General features: G+C 55.8%; 3 protein-coding genes across 6 annotated transcripts; 1 reads left to right on the top strand and 2 right to left on the bottom strand.

Moving 5' to 3' along the window:
• Positions 1-264: 264 nt before the first annotated feature.
• On the bottom strand, positions 265-4,730 carry LOC136111943 (1-acyl-sn-glycerol-3-phosphate acyltransferase alpha-like). Its single transcript, XM_065856394.2, has 6 exons — positions 4,543-4,730; positions 2,198-2,331; positions 1,369-1,544; positions 1,157-1,252; positions 851-923; positions 265-680 (listed from the first exon to the last, which is right to left on the bottom strand). The coding sequence occupies exons 1-6, from the start codon at positions 4,728-4,730 to the stop codon at positions 448-450; spliced, it is 900 nt and encodes a 299-aa protein (XP_065712466.1). The 3' UTR covers positions 265-447.
• Positions 4,731-5,676: 946 nt separating this feature from the next.
• PRR29 (proline rich 29) lies at positions 5,677-10,188 on the bottom strand. Of its 3 annotated transcripts, XR_011742205.1 has the most exons (7): positions 10,099-10,188; positions 9,511-9,637; positions 8,284-8,402; positions 6,890-7,065; positions 6,681-6,751; positions 6,026-6,125; positions 5,677-5,905 (listed from the first exon to the last, which is right to left on the bottom strand). XR_011742205.1 is itself a non-coding variant. In XM_071818139.1 (6 exons), exons 1-6 carry the CDS (start codon positions 10,174-10,176, stop codon positions 6,091-6,093), a joined length of 606 nt encoding a protein of 201 aa, XP_071674240.1. In that variant the 5' UTR covers positions 10,177-10,188; the 3' UTR covers positions 5,677-6,090. The 3 variants fall into 3 exon arrangements, 2 of the variants coding, with proteins under 2 accessions (XP_071674240.1, XP_071674241.1); XM_071818139.1 differs by having other exon boundaries at positions 5,677-6,125; XM_071818140.1 differs by having other exon boundaries at positions 5,677-6,125; positions 8,284-8,399.
• A 3,480-nt stretch (positions 10,189-13,668) lies between these two features.
• LOC136111908 (vasoactive intestinal polypeptide receptor 1-like) lies at positions 13,669-23,904 on the top strand. 2 transcript variants are annotated; one of them, XM_065856343.2, is made up of 13 exons: positions 13,669-13,959; positions 15,553-15,667; positions 19,016-19,123; positions 19,942-20,051; positions 20,275-20,372; positions 21,008-21,140; positions 21,377-21,530; positions 22,096-22,156; positions 22,414-22,480; positions 22,579-22,670; positions 23,080-23,209; positions 23,526-23,567; positions 23,729-23,904. In XM_065856343.2, the coding sequence occupies exons 1-13, from the start codon at positions 13,888-13,890 to the stop codon at positions 23,819-23,821; spliced, it is 1,275 nt and encodes a 424-aa protein (XP_065712415.2). In that variant the 5' UTR covers positions 13,669-13,887; the 3' UTR covers positions 23,822-23,904. The 2 variants fall into 2 exon arrangements, with proteins under 2 accessions (XP_065712415.2, XP_065712414.2); XM_065856342.2 differs by having other exon boundaries at positions 23,526-23,672; positions 23,705-23,904.
• Positions 23,905-24,775: the final 871 nt, after the last annotated feature.

The raw sequence follows: 24,775 nt of genomic DNA, 5'->3' as shown, positions 1-24,775 counted from the left end.
AGTCACACTGTCAGGGGTAAATCATAGAACCATAGAATAGTCTGGGATGGGAGGGACCTTCCCAGCTCCCCCAGTGCCACCCCTGCCATGAGCAGGGACATCTTCACCAGCTCAGGTTGCTCAGAGCCCCGTCCAGCCCGGTCTGGGATGTCTCCAGGGATGGTTCATCCACCACCTCTCTGATCAACCTGGGCCAGCATTTTACCACCCTCAAATAGTGCAGCAAACTCCAAACCCTGCCCATCACATCTCTCCCCACTACCCAGTGTGCAGGCAGGGTGCTGCCTGGTGCCCTCCTGCACTGCTCTGCTTCCCCTGGCACCAGGGCACCATCCTGCTGGACCTACCAAGTCTGGTGGACACATCCGCAGGGGACAAGGGGACAGCATTGCCCAGCCTACGGTTGTGCCACCTCCCTCATGTCCCCAAGGGGCTCAGTCCCTCTGCCTAATTGCTGGCCCTGGTTGTGTCCTTGTCACACTGAAGGCTTCTCCTTCCCCCTGCCAGCACTGGCTCCCGTGCAGTGAGCTGCTCAGCATGATGGTCCCCATGGTGACCTGCAGACATCTCGGCAAAGGCATCAGCCATGGCCTGGCGGACAGTCTCTGTCAGCTGGGGGACATCCTTGGGACTCAGGCCCTGGGTTTCTACCCTGGGGAGGATTCGGATGGTGCAGGTCCCTGGAGAGAGAAGGGAAAGGCCAGGGATGCTCTTAGATGAACCCAGCAGCACCCTCCGCCACCAGCTGCCTCCCCACACCTTGATGTCCCACAAAGAGACCTCCAAGCCCCACATGCCTCATCCCCACCACCTGCCCTTCTGGCAATGGGGCTTCTTATCCATCACTTACCAGATGTGAATTTCTTATCCTTGGAGCTGAAGAAGTCCCAGTACGGGGAGATCACAATGGGGATAATGGGAACCTGTAGGAGATGGAGAATCAGGGGTGTCCTCCATATAGACCCCATCCCCAGGTGGGACTCCAGCTCCTGCTGTACCTGCTTCAGGAGGTCCCTGTGCCCTCCCTGGGTCCTGCACAACACTTGTCCCTGGGGACTGCAGACCCCAAAACATCCCAGTGTCCCCATCCCGCTGCCCCAGGGTGCACGCCCACCCCACTCCATCAAGGGCAGGTGGAGGGGGACGATGGCCTCACCTGTGCTTGCACGGCCAAGTGGAAAGCCCCGCGCTTGAAGGGCAGCATGGATTTGTCCTCATTCCTGGTGCCTTCAGGGAAAATCAACACTCGGAGCTGCACGGGACAGGGAGAAACATGATTGAGGACCTTGACCAGGGCACCCTGGCACTTGGTATGTCAGCCCCATCGGTGTTTGCTCCTGACTCCCCCCTGCCGCCTGTTGCCCTCACGTTTTCACGCCGCATGGTCCTGGCCGTCCGGGAGATGACATAGATCGCATCTTCTGTTCTGTGGCGGTTGATGAAGATGAAGCCGCTGATCCAGCAGGCCCACCCCACGATGCCCATGTAGATGAGCTCCTTCTTGGCGATGGGCACGCAGCGCTCAGGAAGGAACTCTGCCATGCCTGGAGGATGGATTGGAGAGGAAAGGATCCGTTCCTGTCCAGTGGCACCCAGAACCAACCAGCCCTGTGGCTGTAGTGACCTGGCATCATCTTCCATTGTCCCAACCCTCTCTCTGCAGCATACCCATAACCATAGAATCATTGAATTGTTTTGGTTGGAAGAGACCCTAAAGATCATCAAGTCCAACCATAACCTATCTCTAGCACTAAACCATGTCCCCATCTATACACCTTTTAAACATCTCCAGGGATGAAGACTCCACCACTGCCCTGGGCAGCCTGTTCCAATGCTTCATAACGCTTTCCATGAAGATTTTTTTCCCTAATATCCAATCTGAAGCTTCCCTGGTGCAACTTGAAGCTGTTTCCTCTTGTCCTATCACTTGCTACTCGGGAGAAGAGACCAACACTCTCTCCATGCTACAACCTCCTTTCACGTAGTTATAGAGAGCTATAAGGTCTCCTCTCAGCCTCCTGTTCTCCAAGGCCCTGAGGTCCTGTCCCACCAGCTATTCTGGCCAATGCCTACCATGTTTCCCCATACAAATCCTGGTGCTGGTGTCACTGGGACCCCCCAGGGTGAGCCTGGTCCACCCTTGCAGCACCTCAATGGTTGTCCATGCAGTGATGACTCCCCCATCCCTTGCACGTACCCATGAGGTCGAGGGTAGCTTGGTGGTTGCAAACCATCACATAGGGCTCCTTGGTGTTCAGATGCTCAGAGCCCTGCACCTGTATCTTGATGCCATACAAGTGTTTGAGGGGCCGGATGGCAAAACGCAGGAGCCTAGGGCAGAGGGACACACGTGGGGAGCACATCAGCACAGAGGAGGCATGGCTTGATTTATGGCCCTTCACATTCACTTAGGGAGCAAGATGGGCCAGGCTAGATCTGGTCTACATGAGCAAATAGTCTGTCCCAAGGTGGATCTGTGTTCAGTCTCGGTGATGCTTTGCTTTTCTAAGCACATTTGTGCTCAAAGTTGTCCTCATAACCATCCTCAAGGTGGGACCAGCTGCTGTCTCAGTAGCAGAAAGTCCACATTGGAGTTTCTGATGAAGAAGAGCAGACAGCACAAGTTGGTGCATAAAGAAGCAGCAGGTTTTCTGATATCCACGGGTGATGGGAAAGCAAGAAGGGAAGGGATAGGATGTCTGCCTACAGCCAGGGTGCAAGTCATCAAGCATTAAAGATGGGCGTGTAGAGGAACAGTCTTGAGACAGACAAGTCTACAGGTATGCAGATGTCTCCAGGGACTGTCCCTGCAGAGCGGGCACCAAGCTTCGTGCTCCAGGTGGAGGGAGAAGAGAGCAGGGAAAGGAAAACCAACTCAGCTTCATTCATTAGAGGAAAACACGAAGAACAGCATCACTGGACCTGAGATGGAGGTTTTTCCGTCTGTGCAGATGGAAGGAGGAACAAGGAGAAGTGGTGTCACCATCCAGGGAGGGTTGGGCAGGAAGGGTGACATCAGGATGGCAGTGCTGATGAAGGGTGACACTCAGCATGAGAATAACAAGAGGAATGGAGGGAGGATGGAGCAATGGGGATTGCAGCACCCATAGTGGAGATAAAAAGCAGATATGCTTTCGGTGTTGAAATGGGGCACTCTCTAACCTACAGCACGGAGAACACCTGTGCCAGGGTCCACATCTCTGGCAGTGACTGGTCCCAGGGAGCCCACAGGGAACAAGGCAGGGGACAGGGCTGCCAGCAATTGCTCAGCACCACATAGGGATGAGAAGAAGTTTGGGAGGAGAGAGCAGAAGCAAACACAGAAGGATAAGGAGGCACGATGATGCTTAGAGGATCCGTTGTATCAGAAGACCACCCATTCCTTGGAGACATAGGCCCAGAGATGCCTGTGTCTGCAGAGAAGCAAAACACTTGTGGCAATGCCCCAAAGCCAGGACTAATGACAGGAATGTGCTCGAAGCCAGAGGCTTTGGGATTTGGAGGCTGGGGAGGAGATGGAGCTGTACATGCTGCTCCAGGGGAGGATGGCTTCGAGGTGGCGGTGGGACAAGATAAGGCAGAGGTGGGACAAGATAAGGCAGCGTGAGTCACAGCTGCATGACACCGGGTATTTCCGCTAAGCTGAAAGTGTTTGTGCCAGGGCTCAGAACCACACTGGAGCATGAGCATAGCATTCCTGCACAGGATGAGTGACAGAGGCTACACACAGACTGATAACATCAAACCTCTGACCACACTCCTGCTCAGGGCCCAAAATCCATCAGCACAAATACATGATGGCTCAAGCTCAGTAAACACCACAGGCTCTGACATTTTTCACTCTGACATAATTATATCCCTTCTGGTATGCTATCATGCCCAGGAATCCAGCAACAAGATTGCAACGCCCTTGAAAAGCAACCAGACCTTCTTCCCATGTTGCACAGCGATGTTATCTCAGCTTCCACCACCCCTGAGCAAAGCTGACAGCACACAACTCGCCAGGACATGACGGTGCCATCCCCAACAGCTGGTGGCACTGGGACATCCCAAGCTCCCTCTGCCAAAGCGCGGTCCCCAGGGTTCCCACTAAGCAAGACCTGGCTGCCCTGCCAGGCACACAGCGATGGGTGTGCGTTTGCATCTGCTAAGTTTCACATCTCCAACCTTTGCCAAAACCCGGGTCATGCACTCAGCTGATGACCCCAACATTGCGATGGCCAGGAATCATCCCTTTTATGCCACTTCATCTTCCAGCGAACGCTAGTCCCAACCCAGCTTGCCACCTCCATCATGGCGTAACTGTCCTGGGGCATGTTCAGCACCTCTTCACCACACCACAAGATGCAGATGCACCCTTCATTGCCACATGGACATGACCACAGCCTTCACTGTGGCCCCAGGGTTCAACCACCGGCCAGAACACACCGTGGGTATGCCCAGAGCAGGAGATATCATGTCCACAAGACCACATGAGCTCTTCCATCACAACCAAGCCCCAGCCATCTCCACATCAGAAAAATATCCCCAGACCATACTCACTTCATGTTCTCCACGGAGCGGCCCCGAACGAGAGCCAAGGGGAAGAGGACAGTGGCCATGACCACGAGCCAGCCGTGGAAGAAAGCCATCTTGCAGAAGTAGTGGAAGGTGGCATTGTACCGGTATAGCAGCAGGGCTGCCAAAGGCAGAAGGAGCAGTAGCCCATGGAGCAGGACCATGTCCATCATGCTGCCCCGGCGGGAGGATGCTGGGGACCTCAGCCCGTGTCCCCGGGAGCAGGAGGAGTGGATCGGGGAATGCCGAGGAGCATGGCAGGTGACTCGGGTGCGTCACCAGAGCAGCACGTGGGCGTTTGGGGCTGGTCCAGGGGAAGGTGCTGTGTGCATCTCACCCCGTACAGAAGCTTGAGGATGGACTGACTCAGACTTTTCAGCAGGGTCTGTTGTGATAGGGCAAGGGGTGATGGTTTTAAACTAAAGGAGAGGAGATTCAGACCGGACATAAGGAAGAAGTTGTTGCCCCTGAGGGTGGTGAGTGCTATGGTCTCCATGCCACCAGCTGAAGGATGCCCCAGTTCCACCAGCGTGACTCAGAGAAGGCTCCAAGGGTTGCTTCCACCATGGGTGTGGCAATCCCCATTGCTTCATTCTCCCATTCCTCTCCTTATTCTCATATTCAAGCTAAAATTGGGACATACCTTGAGCCCACCCTTCCTGTCCACCCCATCTCCTGATGACTCCTCTCCTCCTTCCTTTTCTGTCCATATGGATGCGGAAACCTTTGTGCACCAGCCTGGTTTCCCATTGAATTCAGTGTGGCTTTTGAACCGTCTCCTTCCCTTCTTGCTGGAGATGTGCCTTCGTGCTGCAACCCAACAGAACTCTTCTGCTCCACATCTGCAGCTTCTCCTCCACCTTCAGCAGGAGCCAGGCTGAGTTTTGCTGCGTGTGCCAGAGCACAGCTCAGTCCTGGGCCCAGGAAGGATAAAACCTCCTTTCCATTAGGACCCCAGAAGACAAACAGGGCAGGACTCATACCCATTGGAGGCAGAAGGAGGGGATTTAAGGTACAACTGCCTGGCTACCATCTTTCTATATGCTCACACCCCCCACCCCCCCCGTCTTTACCCTCCCAGCTCAAAGGGAACCCTGCATTCAGGCAATGAGCCAGCAGTCTGATAATTACAAATGCTTAATTAGTGGCAGCAGGGTGCTTTCTTAACAAAGCAAATTAATTACAGGCAATGTGCTGCTTTGAGATCTGAAGGGATTAATGAAGATCAGGGCCACCTGGGCTGGCAGCACCCACCCATGGGGACACAACACAGCCCGTGCTGCAGAGTCCTCGTGGTTCAGCAGAGACGTATTGTCCAGCCAGGATCGGGGTGTCACCAGGGACAAGCCTGCAGAGCATGGAGATAAAGCTTGTCCCTGTTCGGGGTCATGCTGTCACCTAGGGTTTGGTGACAGGCTTTGTGACACCCCAAAACCTATAGGTATCACGGAGCACCCATGCTCAGCACCTGCAGGATCTTCTGGGGTTGAGGACTGGGATGTGCAGGAGAAACCATCTTGGGAAGTGTGGAGCTCACAGCCTCTCCGCTGCCATCATGTCATAGTACTCTGTGGAGAGAAAGGGGGAGCTGGAGGGTGCGCACCCCCAGGATGGGATGGAGGGAGGCACAGGGAGGGCTCAGTCTTTGACTGGGGGCTGCTTGGTTGATGCATAGAATCATTTTGGTTGGAAGAGACCCTCAAGATCATCGAATCAAACTGTTCCCCCACCCCTGGCACTGCCTCATGCCCTGAGAACCTCATGTCCGTCTGTCCAACCCTCCAGGGATGGTGACTCCAGCACTGCCCTGGGCAGCCTGTTCCAATGCCCCACAGCCCTTTGGGGAAGAAATTGTTCCCACATCCAACCTCAACCTCCCCTGGTGCAACTTGAAGCCGTTTCCTCTGCTCCTGGCGCTTGTTCCTGGGGAGCAGAGCCCGACCCCCCTGGCTCCAAGCTCCTTTCAGGCAGTTCAGAGATCAGAAGGTCTCCCCTCAGCTCCTGTTTTCCAGCTGAATCCCCCAGGTCCCTCAGACCCATCAGACTCATGCTCCAGACACTTGAGAGCACAATTGAGGGCAAGATGTCCCCTGTTGAGGGACATGGGTAGAACATGTCATTACCCGATGCTGGTGGGACGTTGGCTCCCACGGTCCCCGTGGCGCTGGGAGGTGGAGGGGGGGGCACTGCGCTGCTGGAGAGGAGCAAGGACAGAAGTAAGTGCTGACCTGGTGTTGCTCCTTGTGTCCCAGCTTGGGCTGGAGGTCCCGCTACACCAGGGGCAATGGGGGCACCGCACTGGGTGGCACAAAGCAGCACCCTCGTTACTCACACCTCCCCATCCTCGGCTAACGAGCCTGTGCCCAGGTGTCGCACAGCCACTCGTCCCCGATCCTGCACCGGGACAGGCCATGGCAGGATGGGAGCAGGACTGGGATAGGGGATGTAGTGATGATGGAAAACCACAGCCTCCTCTTCCTCTGCGGTCTGCAAAGGCATTGCCATCACCTGCGGGGAGGAACAAAATACAGTGTTGTGCTGGGCCCCTTTTGGCAGCGTCTCCATGAGGAGCTGCTCCCCAATGCACCAGCGAGAAGTTTCCCAGGGAGCGATGGCTGCAATGCCACCAGCACAGCGCGGCTCTGCCCTGGTCTGGCTGGGTGGGCTCCATCCCATACAAACCCCATGGTCATCCATCGCGGGAACCCAGCTGCTGGGGACACAGGGAGGTGACAGTCCCACAGCTGGGACTTCAAAAGGCTCTGGGGAGATGTTCTTGTGGCTTTTCTGTACTTAAACGAGCCAAGAAGAAAGATGGGGACAGACTTTTGAGCAGGGCCTGTTGCGATAGGACAAGGGGTGATGGTTTGAAACTAAAGGAGGGAGATTCAAGCTGGACACAAGGAAGGAATTGTTGTCCCTGAGGGTGGTGAGAGCCTGGCCCAGGTTGGGCAGAGAGGTGGTGGCTGAACCATCCCTGGAGACATCCCAGGCCAGGCTGGACGGGGCTCTGAGCAACCTGAGCTGGTGAAGATGTCCCTGTCATGGCAGGGGTGGCACTGGGGGAGCTGGGAAGGTCCCTTCAACCCAAACCATTCTCTGATTCTATGAAAATGCTGCTGGGAATTGCTCATTTGCTCCATCTGCTGAGATGTGGCAAGGTCCAGTCTCAACCAGCACGGTGAACTGGTGGGCACTGGGTGGGCAGCACGGAGGGTGTGTGGCTGGGTTTGCCAGCTGGCAGCAAGCGAGGCAGCTGCTCACAGCCCAGCTCTCGCCCCTGTCGAGAAAGCAGCGTTTGTTTCCCCACCAGGGAGATGAAATGTTTAATATGCTTTTGGTTCAAGATGGACTTTCAAATGAAAACCCTCGCAGAGACATGATAACAGTGCTCAGCCTCGCTGCTCGGCTGCCCCAACCACAGGGGCAGTCCTGGCTCTTCCCAGCTGGGCCAAATCACCTCCCAGCATCCTGGATACAATCTGTGCTGACAGAGTGGGGGGTCAAACCAGCACAAAGAGCCCCAAAATGCCAAGAGGCTGCAGAGCCTGGAGTGAGACGGGTTGAGACCACCCAGCTTCTGTGCCCGAATGGGTCTCAGGTTGTGCCAAAGCACTACACGAGCATCCTGCTCACCTGCGCAGCTCTGGAAAGGTCCCTTTACCCAGTTTTTTGGTCCTTTTGGTCCCCTGGTCTCTTTGTCCATCCAGCATCCCTGATCCTTACCTGGGCAGCGGCTGGGGATGGCCCGAACCCAAAGGACGTCAGCGCCGACACAGCCAGGCTGTTCATCACCACCTGGTGCATTTGGGAGTTTTGAATCATCATCAAATCGATTAAATCTGCTGGAAAGTAAGGAGTTCTGCATCAGAGAGAGATCAGAGCAAGAGCACGAGAACAGCAGCCGTGGAATGAGTGCCTGGGGTGGCACTTGGCAGCACCAAGGCTCGTCCCTATGCCCAACCAATGGGAACGAAGCCAAATTCCCCCCACCCCAATTTGGAAGGCCCATGTGGCACTTAAAAATTATTTTGCTTGGATAAAGCTTTAAAATAGCCCTATTCCAGCCTTCTTATTTGCAAATGTGATTAAACATCTGGTCTGGCTTGCTGAAGGCTGCTCACAAAAGGTGATTAGTGGTGCTGGAGGCATTGGACTTTCCGCCCATTCGGAGGAGAATCGCTGTGGTCCTGGCAGCACTCGGCAGCTTGGCAAGCTCTGCCTTGGCACCGGCTGGTAAAGCCACTGTTTTGGGGGTGTCACCGTGTGGGGTCAGCTCTGCTTTGCACCACGTCCCACCCAGGGAAGCTCAGAAACCCCCCAAGGGGGCAGGACCTGCGGCTGGACCATGGGGGCTGCTCCCATCTCCACTCCCAGATGCAAGCACCTACGGAGCTGGGTGCAGGAGAGGAGCAGGTGGGGGATGCTCTGCACGAAATGCTGGGACCTGGAGCAGCCGTGCACGTACAGGTCAGTGTCCCTGTCCCCGTGGCTGGGTGCCCAAGCTGTGTCACGGCTGCTGAGAGCGATCCGGCTGCAGGGGAAACACAGCATCTGGCTCTGCATCCCCATCAGAACATCCCCATTTGCCGCAGGTGTGAAGTTCCCCTGCAAAATGCCTGCAAACCTACTGGAGGAGCTGCCTCCAAGATCAGATTAGATCCAAGATTGGAGTTCGGAGAAGGGCTACGAAGCTGCTAAAGGGTATGGAAGTGGGATTTAAAAGAACAGCCCCAAACCATCCCCTGGGAGCGTTCTGGTGTTGCCAAATCCAGCCCAGACTTCAGGGTGGGTAAAACCACCTAAAATCTCATCCCATGGAGCAAAGCAGCCATGGAATCACCACCCTGCGAGGCTATAGAGTGGGCACAGCCCCCCTGCCTGCCTCTCACCCTGAAAAAGGGTGAAGTTAAGCTGGTTTTAATGCTGACCTCTACATCTACCATCACGCACCTCCCCGGACGTGCAGGGGTCCGGTGGGGGGGGCCATGGCAGCCGCGGTCCCGGGAAGCTGCTGCAGGATCATCACCGGCTGTGGGGACATGGGCACAACCCCACGGGGACATCGCTCGGGTGGGAGCTGAAAGGCAGGAGGGGAAAGAAGGAAAACCTCAGGGATTTCCCACTTTTGGTTTAATTCAGTGCCTTGGCAGCACAGCAAGAGGGCAGGAGTGGGGAGAGGAGCGGGTGGTGGGGAGCAGAGCAGCGCTGGCCCCAGGGGGAGCAGGGGTGGGAGTCTGGGAGGAGGGGGGAGCTTGCAACAACCCACATCTTTTCAGGGTGCAGCCCTGCAAGCCTGGGTGGATTTCACACCTGGCAAGTCCCCAGCGTTGGGGACATGTCCCTGTGAAGCAGCAGCCTTCTTAGGGAAGGGGACAGGGGGGCATTTTGCAAAGAGCCCCATCACAGAGCGGCTTTGCTACCCCAGACCCCAGTGCCCCCTCAAAACCCAACCTCAGCCCCCCTTTCCACCCACTCTCCCCATTTCCCCACCCTGTGTATTCCATAAATTCAGACAGGGAGCTTCTCTCTGGGGCTTACCCTGTTTGGGACGATGTAGGTCCCTGCTGGGGTGTCCCCCCAGGCCCCACGGGGGTCCGCCGCTGTCCCCACCTCCATGGCTGGGGCAGGCAGAGCTGCAACAGGACTCGTTGCTATAGCTGCTGGGGGAAACAAACCCTCCTGGTTGTTTGGCTGGGGAGGAGCGTCACTGGGCTGGGTTTTCCTGCAGTGTGTCCCCAGGACCATAGAACCACAGAACAGTTTGGGTTGAAGGGACCTTCCCAGTTCCCCCAGTGCCACCCCTGCCACGAGCAGGGCCATCTTCACCAGCTCAGGTTGCTCAGAGCAAACTCATTGCAATGCAAAACCACTTTGTTCCCCCAAACAACCCAACTTCCCACTGGCCTCAGGTATCTTTCCTCCACCTCCACCCGGTGCATTTCCCCAGACTGCTCTTCTGGGTGATTACTTTTTTCCTCCCATCAATATTACGTCCAAAATCTGCCATCCACCCATAGCACAGTTCTGGGAACTCTTCCCAGGAACCCAGCCTGCAGCCAGCCCTGCTCACCATGCAGGAACAAATCTCCCCAAAACCTCCTGTCCTGCCCCCAAAAAAGCACCAGAGACCCCTCCAGATGCCAGGGGAGGAGCATTGCCTTTGCCTCCAGCCGTTGGCTCCAGTCGGGCTATTTTCTGCTTGATTAGATTTTGCTCTGTGTTCCTAATTTCTCCAAGCCCCTCCAGATTGTTCCTCTGCCTTTTGTTGTAACTCCCAAATTCCCGTTATTTGCACATTTAATTACTGTTGCTGATTACCCCCTGCTTCTGGCAGAGCCTGGCTCACTGGTGCTGATATTGTTCTTGTGTGCAGGAAGGATTCAAGGGGTGAAGGGCTGAGCAGCGTGAGGAAACCTTCTGCCAGCAGTAGGACAACAAGGGGTCCAGGGGGCCTGCTCTGAATGTCCCCAGGTCCCCACTGGCACCTTCAACCCCTTTTGGGGCTTTATTAGCTGCTCTCTGCTGCAAGCCACATCCCTGATGCCTCTTGTGCAGCATTGCAGGTCAGGGCACAGGCTGGGGGCTCAGCTGCAGGCAGGGACAGGCAGCGTGTCATCGTGGGCATGTCCCTTTTTAAGTCCCCCAGCACATTTGTCATGCAGAGAGAAGAAATTGTTCCCCACATCCAACCTCAACCTCCCCTGGTGCAACTTGAGGCCGTTTCCTCTGCTCCTGGCGCTTGTTCCTGGGGAGCAGAGCCCGACCCCCCTGGCTCCAAGCTCCTTTCAGGCAGTTCAGAGATCAGAAGGTCTCCCCTCAGCTCCTGTTCTCCAGCTGAACCCCCCAGGTCCATCAACCACTCCTCTTAATGCAATGCAAGGAAAGTTTAGCATCAACAAGCTTTGGGGAATTAGTTGAGGAGCAGAGCAGGGTCATTAGGGCCTTGATGGTCGGCGACAAGACTGGGAACACTGGGATGGTGATGCATCAAGCCCAGGTGAGCTGTGCTGATATGGCCCAGCAGCAACAACTCGCTGAGCTGCCCTCTGATAACTGGGAGAGGGCAACAAGGTGACGGTGAAACCCTTGTGTCATCCCCCTGCCCTGGGGACATATCAGAGCCAGAGAGATTCCCAAGCTGAGGAAACACAGGCAGGAGGCAGCAGCCTTGCCCAAGGCTCGAGGAAGATGAAGTAAGCACAACTGAGGCAATACATCCCCCCCATCATCACTGCTGGCTCCTAAGTGTTATCAAAAACCAGTTCAGAAACCAGTTTGTCATTGCACATGGAGACAAATCCCAGATACGGAGTGGCAGCTTGGCAGCTGCTGTCCCCTATGCTGTGTCACACTGCCACACACAGCCGCACACCTCTCGGGGATGCTCTGTGGGCTCATGAGAACCAGGGGGTGGAAGCATCTCACTGTGAAAGCTGGTTACAAAAAAGTACCACTTTCCCCTGCCAGGTGGTCTCATGCTGCTGGTGCTTTGAGTCCCATCTGCCCCAAGCCATCATCCAGCCACGGTGCTCTCCTGTTATGCTGAATTATCCTTTGCAGGCTGTTTCCTTCCCCAGAGCCCAAAATAAAGCAAGATGTTGTTGGTGAGGGCTGGAGACACCCCACTTTGTTGCTGTAAGGTGGGATGGAGATGACGCAATTAGTGATTTCCAGCCCTCACTAAATGAGCATTTGCCACTTGCAAAAAGATAATTGTGAGTGATTTCATTTGCTTTGGAAAGCGCTGAGTCATTTGTAATTATGGACACACACCAGCAGCAATCCCAGGGCTGGTGTTGGGTTAATGGGAACGCCCATGGCTGGAGGGCGGCCTGTGGGGACCTGTCCACACGGAGTCCCCTGGTCACCAGTCCCCATCATCCACAGCCGTGCATGGCTCTGCTGTCACCCCAAAGCAAAATGCATGCGGGTAATCATAGAATCATTGAATCATTTTGGTTTGAAAAGATCCTCAAGATCATGGAGTCCGACCATTCCCCCACCCCTGGCACTGCCCCATGTCCTGAGAACCTCATGTCCGTCTGTCCAACCCTCCAGGGATGGTGACTCCAGCACTGCCCTGGGCAGCCTGTTCCAATGCCCCACAGCCCTTTGGGGAAGAAATTGTTCCCCACATCCAACCTCAACCTCCCCTGGCACAATGTGACTGTTTCCTCCCCTTTCCCATCCCCTCCAGCCAGCCACCACTGACCTCACCACTGTCACCATTGCATAACCATGTGCTGGTCTAGGTGGGAGCCCAAAAGGGTTTGGGGGGGTCTCAGGCTGGCCAGGATTTGCAGTGCAGGGAGTTTGACCTCATTTATTTTCCACTTGCTGCTGAAAAAGGGAACAATGGCCCTAAAGAGGTCAATGAGAGACCAAGAGAGGTGTCCCAGACAGGAGAAGCAGGAGGAGGGCAGGTGGGATAGGATGGGATGAGACAGGATGGGACGGGATGTGATGGATGGAATGGGATGGGATGGGACAGGATGGGACAAGACAGGACGGGACAGAATGGGATGAGATGGGGTGGGATGGGATGGGGTGGGGTGGGATGGGATGGGGTGGGGTGGGATGGGACAAGACGGGACAGGACAGAATGGGATGAGATGGGGTGGGATGGGATGGGATGGGATGGGATGGGACGGGACGGGACGGGATGGGATGGGATGGGATGGGATGAGATGGCCAGCACTGCCTGCTGTGCTGGGGTCAGCAGAGCCTCCTGTGCAGGCAGAGCTTGGAGGAGCATCCTGCCTTTGTGCACGCCCCCTGCACCCCCCTGCTTGCACCCCCATTTCCCACAGCCTTCAGCCAATTTTTTAACTCAGTAGCATTGGCGGAGCAGGCAAGAGGTCTCCATGCCCCCCTGCACATCCCCCTGTGCCCAGCTGGGGTTCCCCAGGTCCCTGATGGGAGCAGAGAAGGGGGTGCCAGGATGCCGGTGGTGGCCAGACTGGGCAGTGCCAGGCTGGGGTGTCCCCCCCCCATGCTGCTCCTGGCATCCAACCCTCTGTGTGGGGAGGGGGAGCGGAGGGTGGAGCCTGGATTCCCAGATCCAGGAGCTGTGACATTCAGTCTCGCAGTCAGACGGAGCCCGTTGGTGCTGGGCAGGGACGGCGAGGTGGGGGACAGCCAGGGAGAGAGTCAGGGCCACCTGAGTGGCACCCAGCAAGACAAGGAGCGGCCAGGGTTAGGGGGTGCAGGGTCCCGATGTGACCCCCCTACCCTCAGGGCCATGCTGGAGGAGCTGGGTTGTTCCCAACCCCTTGGGGACTGAGCCTGGACACCCGTGGACAGGGCAGCACAGGGGTGGCTCCAGCCATGAGGGGTCTGTGGCAGCCCCCCGGTGCCTGCACGATGCTGGTCCTGCTGCTCACACTCCTGATGCTGCGGGTAAGTGCCACCATGTGGGACGGGACCACGCGGGGAGAGGGTGGGTGGTGAGCATGGTGTTCCCTGCCTTCGGGGTCCAGCCAGCCTTGGGATGCAGCGTGGCTGCAGTCCTGGCCAGCGTGCACATGTCCCCAGCATGTCCCCATCCCTCATGCTGCTTGACACAGAGGTGCCACCGCAGCCCTGCAAGTCACCGGCACCGCTGTACCAGCTCAGGTGCTTTCACAGGAGGATTTGCTGACATGCAGTGCAGGGACGGGCAGGGTGGGAAGTGGGTGATGCCAGGACCCCGCGGCACCCCCAGGGCTGGGACACCCCTTGGAGTCCAACTGCGAGACCCAGCAAAGCTCCTTTGGGGTTCAGCTCCAGGGCATCCCCAGGGAGGGTGACCCAGCTCTGCCCTGCCTGGGGACAATCCCCTCCATCCTCGTGTGGGTCATAGAATCACAGTATAATTTGGGCTGAAGGGACCTTTCCAGCTCCCCCAGTGCCCCCCCTGCCATGAGCAGGGACATCTTCACCAGCTCAGGTTGCTCAGAGGCCCATCCAGTGATGCTTTAACATTCCAGACTTTCCTTCAGTCCTGGGGTCCGCTTGCCCACCCTCATCCCTCTATTTCTCCAACTTTTATATCTCTGTCCACACACCTAAAACCATCACCAACCAAATCCCATGTCTTGTCCCAAAGAACCCTGTCCCAGAAATGTCTCATCTCCAGATGCTGCAGCCCCCACCGCATCCCCCCAGGGGCATGGATGCTCAGGAATGAGCACGGATGCTCGGGAATAGGTGTGGATGTTTGGGAATGGGATGGATGCTCAGGAATGAGTGTGTCAAATTCATGGCGCACTCTCACTCCAGCCTTGAGCTCCCAACTCTCCAGATGGAAGCCAAGGGGGTAAAACCCCAAATTGGGGGGTCCCAGACAGCTCAGGCCACTGAGCCACCACATCCCTTGCATTTTTGGGAGCCGCGGGGTCGGGGCGTGCTCCTTGGTGCCTCAGCACTTCTCCGAGCAAACCCAAAGGCTTTACAGAGATCAACGTGCCCATTTTGCAGCATCTCCCCAAAGAGACGTGGTACAAGAGTTGGGTGAACTCCGATGGCCATTGCCAACGCCTCTGATTAAAATACACCAGCCTGAGCGTGAACAAAACCTGTGTGAGCAAAACCCAGACATCAAGGGAAGGATTAGACATGCCCAAAGATATTTTTGTTCGTTTTTTTTTAATCTATAATTACATGGTTTTCTCGCTCAGGCTTTGAACATGCTCGCCTCTGCCCTGCTGATGGGCTTGGCCCCTCCATCTGTAAGCTCAGCTCCTCTGCATGGATCCTGCATCTTGACGGAGCGGTGCCCTGAAGCATCATACGCTTTTGGAGGGAATTAGGAATAATTGCAATGGTTCTTTATGGTGTTTACGAAGCAAACAGTAGAAAGCTAAGGAAATGTCAGGGCCCAAAAGCATGGTTACGCAGACAGGCTCTCCTGGGGCTGGCTGCAGCAGAAATAGTGAATATCGGCTGGTACCCTACCTGCTCAGGTCTTTTAATGCGCAGCGTGCTACTGTCTGCCTTTTCCCCCTTCCCAAGGTGCGAGCGACACATCCCGATTGCTCCATTGTCCTCTATTTCCAAGAGCAAGAAGCTGAATGCCTGGAGATTATCAGGACTGAAAGCCAAAGGCCAACACCCCCCGGGCAGCAAGGTGAGTGCGAGTTGCTGCTGTGCGTGGGGCTCATCTCCCTCAACAGGATGGGGGGGGATTTGCTAGCGAGAGGATGACACATGATTGTGGGGTTGCAGAGCACATATGGATGCAGAATAAGATGTATTTTCAGAGAAATGGGGAGCAACGCCAAGGCAAAGGCTGAGGAGCACCCTCGGAGAGCCCCAAAAATGCTGCTGCATGGAGAGAGGGGCTGAGATTGCAGCTGGGAATAATGGGCGGGCTGAGGGATGCAAACAACTGCCTGAAAGGAGCTTGGAGCCAGGGGGGTCGGGCTCTGCTCCCCAGGAACAAGCGCCAGAAGCAGAGGAAACGGCCTCAAGTTGCACCAGGGGAGGTTGAGGTTGGATCTGGGAACAATTTCTTCCCCAAAGGGCTGTGGGGCATTGGAACAGGCTGCCCAGGGCAGTGCTGGAGTCACCATCCCTGGAGGGCTGGACAGACGGACATGAGGTTCTCAGGACATGGGGCAGTGCCAGGGGTGGAGGAATGGTTGGACTTGATGATCTGGAGGGGCTTTTCCAACCAAAATGATTCAATGATTCTATGGAATAACCGCAGGGGCTGAGTCCCCCCAGATTTACGGCATGTGACAAGGACAGTGTGGTCCATGCCCCTGGCAGATCCTCCTGCCCCACTCCCATCCTCCCTGCCCCAATGCTCTGGGGCTGTGGGCACAGGCGTTATGGAGCCCTGGCCACCAGCACACTTGTCACACAACGCCCGTCACCCCTTCATCCCTCCTTCCCTTCCTAATTCACTTAGTTTTGATGCTAAACATGTTTTGAGCAACTTAATTTTTACATATCCGGGGACTTATAAACCAATTAACTAATTGAAAAACAGTTTTAAAGTACTGCTTTTGTACTTTTTTTTTTTTAATTGCATTTCAGTTTCCATCCAAAAACATCTTGGCTCGAATTCTGGGTAAAAATTATCACCTAATGAATAAGAAATGCGTCATTCAGCGGGTTTCATCTAATACAAATGTAAAAATGAAGCATCTCAATAAATGCATGCTAAGGTGCATAATTGCTTAAGTAACTATGCAGAGATATAACGTATCGACCAGCTTTGCAGAGAAAGGCCAAGTTGATGGGAAAACGTCCATTTCGCAGCCCAGATCATGCCAGATGGGGGGAAGGAATATCAGTGTAGGAAAATAACCAAGAAGCATGAATGCATAATTAAAATCAGTATTTAATCTCAGGTTTCCTGCTTAACCGCCACCTCCACTGCCCACCTGAACTGAATTTATCACTCCCCAACGTCTTGCTTGTGCCAGATGGAGGGGACAGCTCAGATGATCTGGACGTGGTGGCAATATAGTGTGAAGGGACAGAATAGGGACCTCCGGCTTCAGCATCCTCCTGGGGAACCCACCATGGGGCCTTAAAACACGTCAAAGATCACGTTTGCAAAGCTTTGCCTTCCAAATCTGCTCCGGTGTTGGCAGCGTTTACTACTCGGAAATAGCTGGGAAGAAATAACCCAGTGGTTAGGTTCATATTATCTCATTTGGAGGTCTCCAGGTACCAGTTAGAGCAGCAAGAAATAGGGAGGCAGCCCTGGCAGGTCTGCGTCTAATTAACCAGTAGAAATGCTAAGCAGGAACTTCCCATCAAGCTGCATTTTGAGGGAAAAATGTTCTTTTCGGTCACATCAAGGAGAACGTCACAAGGATAATGTTGATCCTGGTGGTGTTTCAGCCCTGAGCTGGGAAGAACAGAATAAAGGCGGTTGCTTTGTGTCAATCCAAACCAAGAACCTTGTGCTGCTGGGCTGCACTGGTTGGGGACGGGGGACAGCGTGAGGATGTGGTGGCTCCTGGGGACCAACAATATGGGGACACTGAAGGCACAGATCCTGCCTGTGAGGTTTGCAATGAGACACAATTTCAGTTCCTTTGCTCATGTTTTTTTGCCCTGTCCTCCTAGAAGTTGCCTCCATTACATCTTCTCCATGGTAGAGTTGTTCCAATTTTGCACAGCTCTGAGTAATGAGATTAATTTTTTAGCTGTTACAGCAGCTATGGTGAGTGAAACAGAGTTGGGAGGGGGATTTAAATCCCGTTAATCCCAATCGCTGTGCTCAGTTCACCTGTCTTCCAGAGAAGAAATTAAGACATGCCTTGTTGTTGTGATGACAGCCCTCCAAATCCCTCCAGACACCAACAGACAGCTTTGCTGAAATCAGAGAAAACTAATTAGACTTGTCTGAGTCCACGTTCCCTGGCTGGGAATAGATGTGGCTGCAGGTTAATAATGTATATCTACAAGGTTAATAATGTACATGCGCAAGGAGAAGAGCTGTCCTGGAGGTGTGATGTCTGTGTCTCGTCCCAGGGTGCTAATTCTTCAAGGTCTCATGTCTGCTTGGCCATGCTTGTTTCCAAGATGACTGGAGAGTCATTTAAAGATTAACGTAGTGCTAAAGAGAGAAGAAGCAAACCACGTTTAAGCTAATTGCTCTCCTGCGGGTCTGGCAGTGCTTTCTCCTGTCCTCCTCCTTTGGGCTGGAGAGACACCCAGAGCTGAGCCCCCACAGCTGCTGGATGCAGAAATCCAACATTATCATAGCATCATTGAATCATTTTGGCTGGAAAAGACCCTCAAGATCATCAATTCCAACCGTTCCCCCACCCCTGGCACTGCCCCATGTCCTGAGAACCTCATGTCCGTCTGTCCAACCCTCCAGGGATGGTGACTCCAGCACTGCCCTGGGCAGCCTGTTCCAATGCCCCACAGCCCTTTGGGGAAGAAATTGTTCCCACATCCAACCTCAACCTCCCCTGGCACAACTTGAGGCCGTTTCCTCTGCTCCTGGCGCTTGTTCCTGGGGAGCAGAGCCCGACCCCCCTGGCTCCAAGCTCCTTTCAGGCAGTTCAGAGATCAGAAGGTCTCCCCTCAGCTCCTGTTCTCCAGGCTGGGCCCCCCAGGTCCCTCAGCCGCTCCCATCACACTTGTGCTCAAGACCCTCTTTTAAATGTCACCAGGAATGTCCCAGCCCTTCCCGCACCCTCTTCCCCAAGGGTCTCCCCACAGGACCTCATGGTCTGATGTAGCCCCAGAAAATATGAGGTCCCATCTCATCATGGGGCTCAAAGAAGAGCTCAGCACCGGGGGAGATCATTCCAGAACTGGAGCCGGGATGTTCCTAATTCCTGTGGGGTTATATTATGGCCCGCAGATTGGGTGATGGCTGGACACTCTCCCATTACAGCTGCAGGGCTGTGCCTGCTGTGGGCTGTGCCTGTGGACCAGGGGCTGTGTGTGTGTCCCCAGCACGTCCCTTCCTGGTGGCGCTAACGCTCCCGTCCCTCCCCAGGCTGCCTGACCGAGTGGGACGGAGTGAGCTGCTGGTTGGCCGTGCCCGTCGGCCAGTCCCGAGCCGTCACCTGCCCTGACATCCTCCATGTCTTCAAGAAGTCCAAAGGTGTGGTGTTCTGAACCCAGACTGCTCGTCCCCTGGGACCGAGGGCTGAGCTGCACCCACCCTGCCTGGGAACCTTCTGCCACCCCAGCCCTTCCCCTGTGCTCCCACAGCTCCTGCGCCGTCGAAAAGCTTGGCAGATACGGGTGGAACCGCTCTGCTGTGAGCACAGGCTGGGAGAGTTGGGGTGCTCAGCCTGGAGAAGTGTCCAGGGAGACCTTATTGTGGGGTTTCCAGACTTAAAAGGGGCCGAGAAGAAAGATGGGGACAGACTTTTGAGCAGGGCCTGTTGTGATAGGACAAGGGGTGATGGTTTTAAACTAAAGGAGGGAGATTCAGGCTGGACATGAGGAAGGAATTGTTGTCCCTGAGGGTGGTGAGAGCCTGGCCCAGGTTGGCCAGAGAGGTGGTGGATGAACCATCCCTGGAGACATCCCAGGTCAGGCTGGACGGGGCTCTGAGCAACCTGAGCTGGTGAAGATGTCCCTGCTCATGGCAGGGGTGGCACTGGATGGGCTTTGAAGGTCCCTTCAACTCAAACTACTCTCTGGTTCTGTGATTCATGCTTGCTTTCACATCATGCCCTAAGGTGTCCTGGCACCTCCAGACACAGCACCGAAGGGCAGAGGTGTGACTGGGATGGAAGGGATGGGGCAGCCAGGCCCTTTGGGTACCATGCTGCGGTCACAGCCAGGATGTTGGTGCTTGGATTTAGTCTCCATCCCAAAGATCAGGGTGCCTGTCCCAGGCAGGACATTTTGGGGATGCTAATGCAGAGGCCATGCCCATAACTCTCATGAGGTCACTTCTTGTCACTGCAGCACTGATCCGGAGGAACTGCACCGAGTCAGGATGGAGCTTCCCCAGCCCCCTCTATGGCAATGCCTGCGAGCTGGAGGCCGTCAGCGGCAGCAATGACACTGAGGACAAGGCAAGCAGGTCCCTTGGGGGCTGTGGGACAGGTTCTCCCTTCCTGGTGTTGACCCATGCAATGAAACATGGGGGGGACTCTTGGGGATATCTTGTTGGCCTCGTCCTGGTTGCTGGGCTGCCCAGGGGGATCCCAGCTTGGCCAAGGGTTGTGGTATGAAGCTACCACCTCCATGCCCATCCCAGTCCATGCTGCCTCACTCTGCTGGTGCTTTCCCTTCCAGAAAGGCTATTTTGTCACCATGAAGGTGCTTTACACCTGCGGCTACTCCACGTCCCTGGCAGCCCTGATCCTGGCCATCGGCATCTTCTCCTGCTTCAGGTAGGGCTCGGTGCTGGCTGCTCCATGGGTTGCAGCTGGAGGGAAGTGGGGTCAATCCTCAGCAGGGATGGCTGCTCTCAGTGTCCCCCATCTCAGAGCAGCCAAGCTCCATCCCTGCCAACATGGACATGAGGCATGAGAAGACCTGCAGCATTGTCCCTTCCTGCTGACACGGAGCCTTCAAACCCTCGGGTTGCCCATTTTAAGCTTTGTTTTTGCAGACCTTGCTGTGCTGCGGAAGGATGCTCTCCGGGGTGGCTGGAGGATGTTCAGCCTGGAGAACAGGAGGCAGAGGGGAGACCTTCTTGTTCTCTACAGCTACCTGAAAGGAGGTTGTAGCACGGAGGGTGTTGGTCTCCTTTCCCAAGTAACAAGCAATAGGAAGGGAGGAAACAGCCTCAGGATGTGGAGAGAGGTTGGGGATGGATCTTGGGAACAATTCCTTCCCCAAAGGGCTGTGGGGCGTTGGAACAGGCTGCCCAGGGCAGTGCTGGAGTCACCATCCCTGGAGGGTTGGACAGACGGACATGAGGTTCTCAGGACATGGGGCAGTGCCAGGGGTGGGGAACAGTGGGACTCGATGAGCTTGAGAGTCTTTTCCAAGCAAAATGATTCTATGATTCTTCCCCCCGTAGGAAGCTGCATTGCACCCGGAACTCCATCCACATCCACTTCTTCACCTCCTTCATACTGCGCGGGGCTGCCGTGTTCATCAAGGATGCCGTCCTCTTCTCGGATGAGTCCGTTGACCACTGCACCATGTCGACGGTGAGGTGCTGAGCCCCAGCATGGTGCAGGAGTGGCAGGGGAGGGGTCTGGCTGTGTTTGCAGTGGATTTAGCACTGCAAAGAGGAGGGGGAGAGAGGCTGTGAACCTGGGAGGAAAGGCTAGCTTGGGTGGACTTCAGGAGGAGATGGTCAGCGAGACTGATCATCCCTATGTCCCCAGGACAGGGTCTGATGCCAGTCAGCACTCCTGAGCCTTTCTCCTCCTCATCCTCACAGGTGAAATGCAAAGCAGCCATCGCCTTCTTCCAGTACTCAGTCCTGGCCAACTTCTACTGGCTGCTGGTGGAGGGCATGTACTTGCAGACCCTGCTGCTGCTCACCTTCACCTCCGACAAGAGGTACATCTGGTGGTACATCCTCATCGGCTGGGGTGAGTGCAGGACCCCCCTCCCCATCACCCCCTCTCCAGTGAGGTCCCATTGACACAGACTGGGGTAAACTGATTTTGGGGGTTGTCTGGATTTGCTGCTCCAAGATTTGCATGGCTGGGGGTCCCCAGGCAGGATGGTCCCCATGGCTGCTCTTGGCATGTCCCCCGCTCTCCCAGCACAGCCTCCTGCCTGGTGGGGCACCCATCATCTCCTGCCAGACCCAGCATGGCCTGATCCTCACCCTCGTGCTGCTGATCCATCCTGGACATGGTCAGGATGGGACAGAGCGAGGTCCTTCCTTCTTCTCACATCCATCTGGGGTTGGAAACACCCATCCCAGGAAGCCAGGTTAGATGTAAAAGCACAGAGACAGGAGGTGACGCACAGACAGGCACATCACCTTGAGTGGGCACCATCTCTTTCTCTTTTCACCTTCCTGCCACCTCCAGGGCCTCAGACCTGACTTAAACACGTGTTTTTGAGAACAAGGGATGGAGGGAGGTACAGGGGATCCACAGAGCCCTGGGGTGACTCCACATCCCTGCCTGGGTCCTGTCCTTGCAGGTGTCCCCATGCTGACGGTCTGTGTCTGGGTGGTCACCAGGCTGCAGTACGACAACCACGGGTAGGAGCAGCAAACCCTCTTCTTTTTGCAGCCTGGCCATGTGTCCCCCGTGCCAGACACAGGGGACAAATCCCTTGTATGGGAGGTTCAGGAGGGGAGAAGCGGGGCAGAACTTTACTAATTCTTTAAAGCTATTTCTATTTTCTGGTGGGGCCCACGTAAGAGGTGCTGTGCAAATGGGGCTGGGGAGGTGGGGGGAGAAGACCTGGGCTAAAAGGGTGCAAGTGGGTGGCAGAGCCTTTTCTCCTCTCCCGTAGGTGCTGGGATGACTACACCAGTCTCTACTGGTGGGTGATCAAGGCCCCCATCCTCCTGGCCATATTTGTGAGTATGTCTCCTGCCCCAGAGCCAGGGGTCCCATATGGACAGGAGGACCTGACCAGGGGTCTGTGCAGAGCCTGAGACACAGCTTCCTACGGCAGGTGAACTTCTTCATCTTCCTCAATGTCACCAGAATGTTAGCGCGGAAGATCCGGTGCCCGGACATCAGCAAAAACTACAAGCAGCAGTACATGTAAGGGTTTGCTCGGGCAAGGGGGCGCTCCCCTCACCCTGGTTTCTGGGGGAACCCAGGGCAGTAGGGACCCTTCCCTGGTGAAGCACAAAGAAGGACCGTCCTTGAAGACTCCAACACCTGCTTTTCATGGAAAACCTCTTTTGGGTTAAGACCAAGGTCTTGGGAAGGGCTGTCCCACAGGGCAGCAGGATCGGGTTGGCCAGAGAGGTGGTGGCTGAACCATCCCTGGAGACATCCCAGGCCAGGCTGGACGGGGCTCTGAGCAACCTGAGCTGGTGAAGATGTCCCTGCTCATGGCAGGGGTGGCACTGGGGGAGCTTTGAAGGTTCCTTCCAATCCAGACTATTCTATGATTCTATGCCCATCGCTTGCACCCAGTCCCCTCTCACACACCAAATCTCCACAGGAGGCTGACAAAATCCACACTGCTCCTCATCCCTCTCTTTGGGGTACACTACGTGGTGTTTGCGCTCTTCCCTGAGCACGTCGGTGTGGACGCCCGGCTGTACTTTGAGCTGGTCCTCGGCTCCTACCAGGTACAGAGTGGGGAAGATGAGTAGGGAGAACCTCCACGTACCCAACCTGTCCCATCCCAAGGTCACACCATGAGACCCGGGGATGTGCTGCTGGGGCTTTGCATGCTTTTGGGAGAGGTGTCCCAGGCACCCCTCAAACCCCAGGGACAAAGCATGCGGATTGTGGCTGGATGGACAACTTGTACTGATCCCATACCCCTGCTGCCCGTGGGCTGGGGTAAGAGGTGTGGGAGGACGCTAAATCCGGGCAGCAGATGAAGACAGAGGGGTCCAGCCACTTCCCTCAGGTGACATTTGCTCTTTCTGTCCTTTTGAGGGGTTCCTGGTGGCTCTGCTGTACTGCTTCCTGAATGGAGAGGTGCGTGTCCCCCCCGTGCATACGTGGTCCTGCAGACCCCCCAAAAGGGTGCACCCCAATGAGCATCACACCCACGCAGCCATGTATCGGCATCCCCACCCTCCCGTTGGGTGCTGGTGGGTGCCCCCGGGTGCCAGCACCGGTCCGTGGTGTCGGTTCAGGTCCAGGCTGAGATCAAGAGGAACTGGGGCAAGTGGCAGTCGTCCATGGAGAGCAACGTCCTCAACCTGGTCACCCAAGACTTCACAGCGTGATGAGGACGGCGTTTGGGGGGAAATAGTTCCTTGAGGATTGCGCTGGTGGTGCAGCTGCATGGCTACAGTCCCAGAAACACAATAAAAACAGGATTTTGTAGGTTCTGGGGCTGGCATCCTCAGAGGGCGGTGTGACCCGGTGTTGGGAAAGGCTGGGCGAGGTTGATGTTGGATGTGGGGAACAATTTCTTCCCCAAAGGGCTGTGGGGCATTGGAACAGGCTGCCCAGGGCAGTGCTGGAGTCACCATCCCTGGAGGGTTGGACAGACGGACATGAGGTTCTCAAGACATGGGGCAGTGCCAGGGGTGGGGGAACGGTTGGAATTGATGATCTTGAGGGTCTTTTCCAACCAAACTGATTCTGTGATTCTATGGGGTGCCCCAGCCCATGCAGCAGGTCCAGGCACTTGGGGCAGCGCTCGGTGTCCCAGCTGCACCAGGCAGGGGCTCGGGTTGGGTGTTAACAGCACCCGGGGGGCTCTGGGGCTGGGTGCAGCCAGGTTTGGCCCAGCAGGAGCATTTCAGCTGCAGGGTGGGCTGAGGAGAGGTGCCCGAGGCAGAGCCTGGCTGCAGCACGGAGCAGGATGAGACCCCCTGCGTTGGGTGAGCCAGAGATGGGGTTTAGGGCACAGGGGTTTTGACTGATCCCTCTGCACTCCCCTCTGTGCCACCCTGTGCCTTAGACACCCCATCGGACCCTGTCCCAGCTTGCTGGTGGCAGGGAGCTGAGCCTAGGAATGCCAGCAGGTGCTCTGTGACATCAGGCAGAACGGGGACAGAGAGGTGACACCAGCTTGGGGATTGCCTGGGTGAGCCCGAGGCCACCGGAGCCAACACCCAGAGGGTGAATTATCTGCGGGACCCGGGCAAGGGGACACAGGGCCCTGTGGGGGAACCCATTTCTGCAGCACCCCCTGTTAGACAGCCCCTGGTGCTGAAGTCACCTCCTGCCCC

This window comes from Patagioenas fasciata, chromosome 22 (genome assembly GCF_037038585.1).
Source record: "Patagioenas fasciata isolate bPatFas1 chromosome 22, bPatFas1.hap1, whole genome shotgun sequence".
In the NCBI taxonomy this organism is placed as follows: domain Eukaryota; kingdom Metazoa; phylum Chordata; class Aves; order Columbiformes; family Columbidae; genus Patagioenas; species Patagioenas fasciata.
Note: the sequence above shows the minus strand (reverse complement) of the source record. Positions and strands in the feature narration are given on the sequence as shown.

What these genes read in the sequence shown, in the direction of transcription:
- LOC136111943 (XM_065856394.2), bottom strand. Translation starts at nt 4,730, where the DNA reads ATGATGGACATGGTCCTGCTCCATGGGCTACTGCTCCTTCTGCCTTTG. An exon ending in GGACCATGCGGCGTGAAAAC is followed by an intron (nt 1,253 to 1,368) that starts GTGAGGGCAACA and finishes TGTCCCGTGCAG; the next exon opens with CTCCGAGTGTTGATTTTCCC. An exon ending in ACTTGGCCGTGCAAGCACAG is followed by an intron (nt 924 to 1,156) that starts GTGAGGCCATCG and finishes CATCTCCTACAG; the next exon opens with GTTCCCATTATCCCCATTGT.
- PRR29 (XM_071818139.1), bottom strand. Translation starts at nt 10,176, where the DNA reads ATGGAGGTGGGGACAGCGGCGGACCCCCGTGGGGCCTGGGGGGACACC. An exon ending in TTAGCCGAGGATGGGGAGGT is followed by an intron (nt 6,752 to 6,889) that starts GTGAGTAACGAG and finishes GCTCCTCTCCAG; the next exon opens with CAGCGCAGTGCCCCCCCCTC. An exon ending in CAACGTCCCACCAGCATCGG is followed by an intron (nt 6,126 to 6,680) that starts GTAATGACATGT and finishes TTCTCTCCACAG; the next exon opens with AGTACTATGACATGATGGCA.
- LOC136111908 (XM_065856342.2), top strand. Translation starts at nt 13,888, where the DNA reads ATGAGGGGTCTGTGGCAGCCCCCCGGTGCCTGCACGATGCTGGTCCTG. An exon ending in TCACACTCCTGATGCTGCGG is followed by an intron (nt 13,960 to 15,552) that starts GTAAGTGCCACC and finishes CCCCTTCCCAAG; the next exon opens with GTGCGAGCGACACATCCCGA. An exon ending in TGGTCCTCGGCTCCTACCAG is followed by an intron (nt 23,210 to 23,525) that starts GTACAGAGTGGG and finishes TGTCCTTTTGAG; the next exon opens with GGGTTCCTGGTGGCTCTGCT.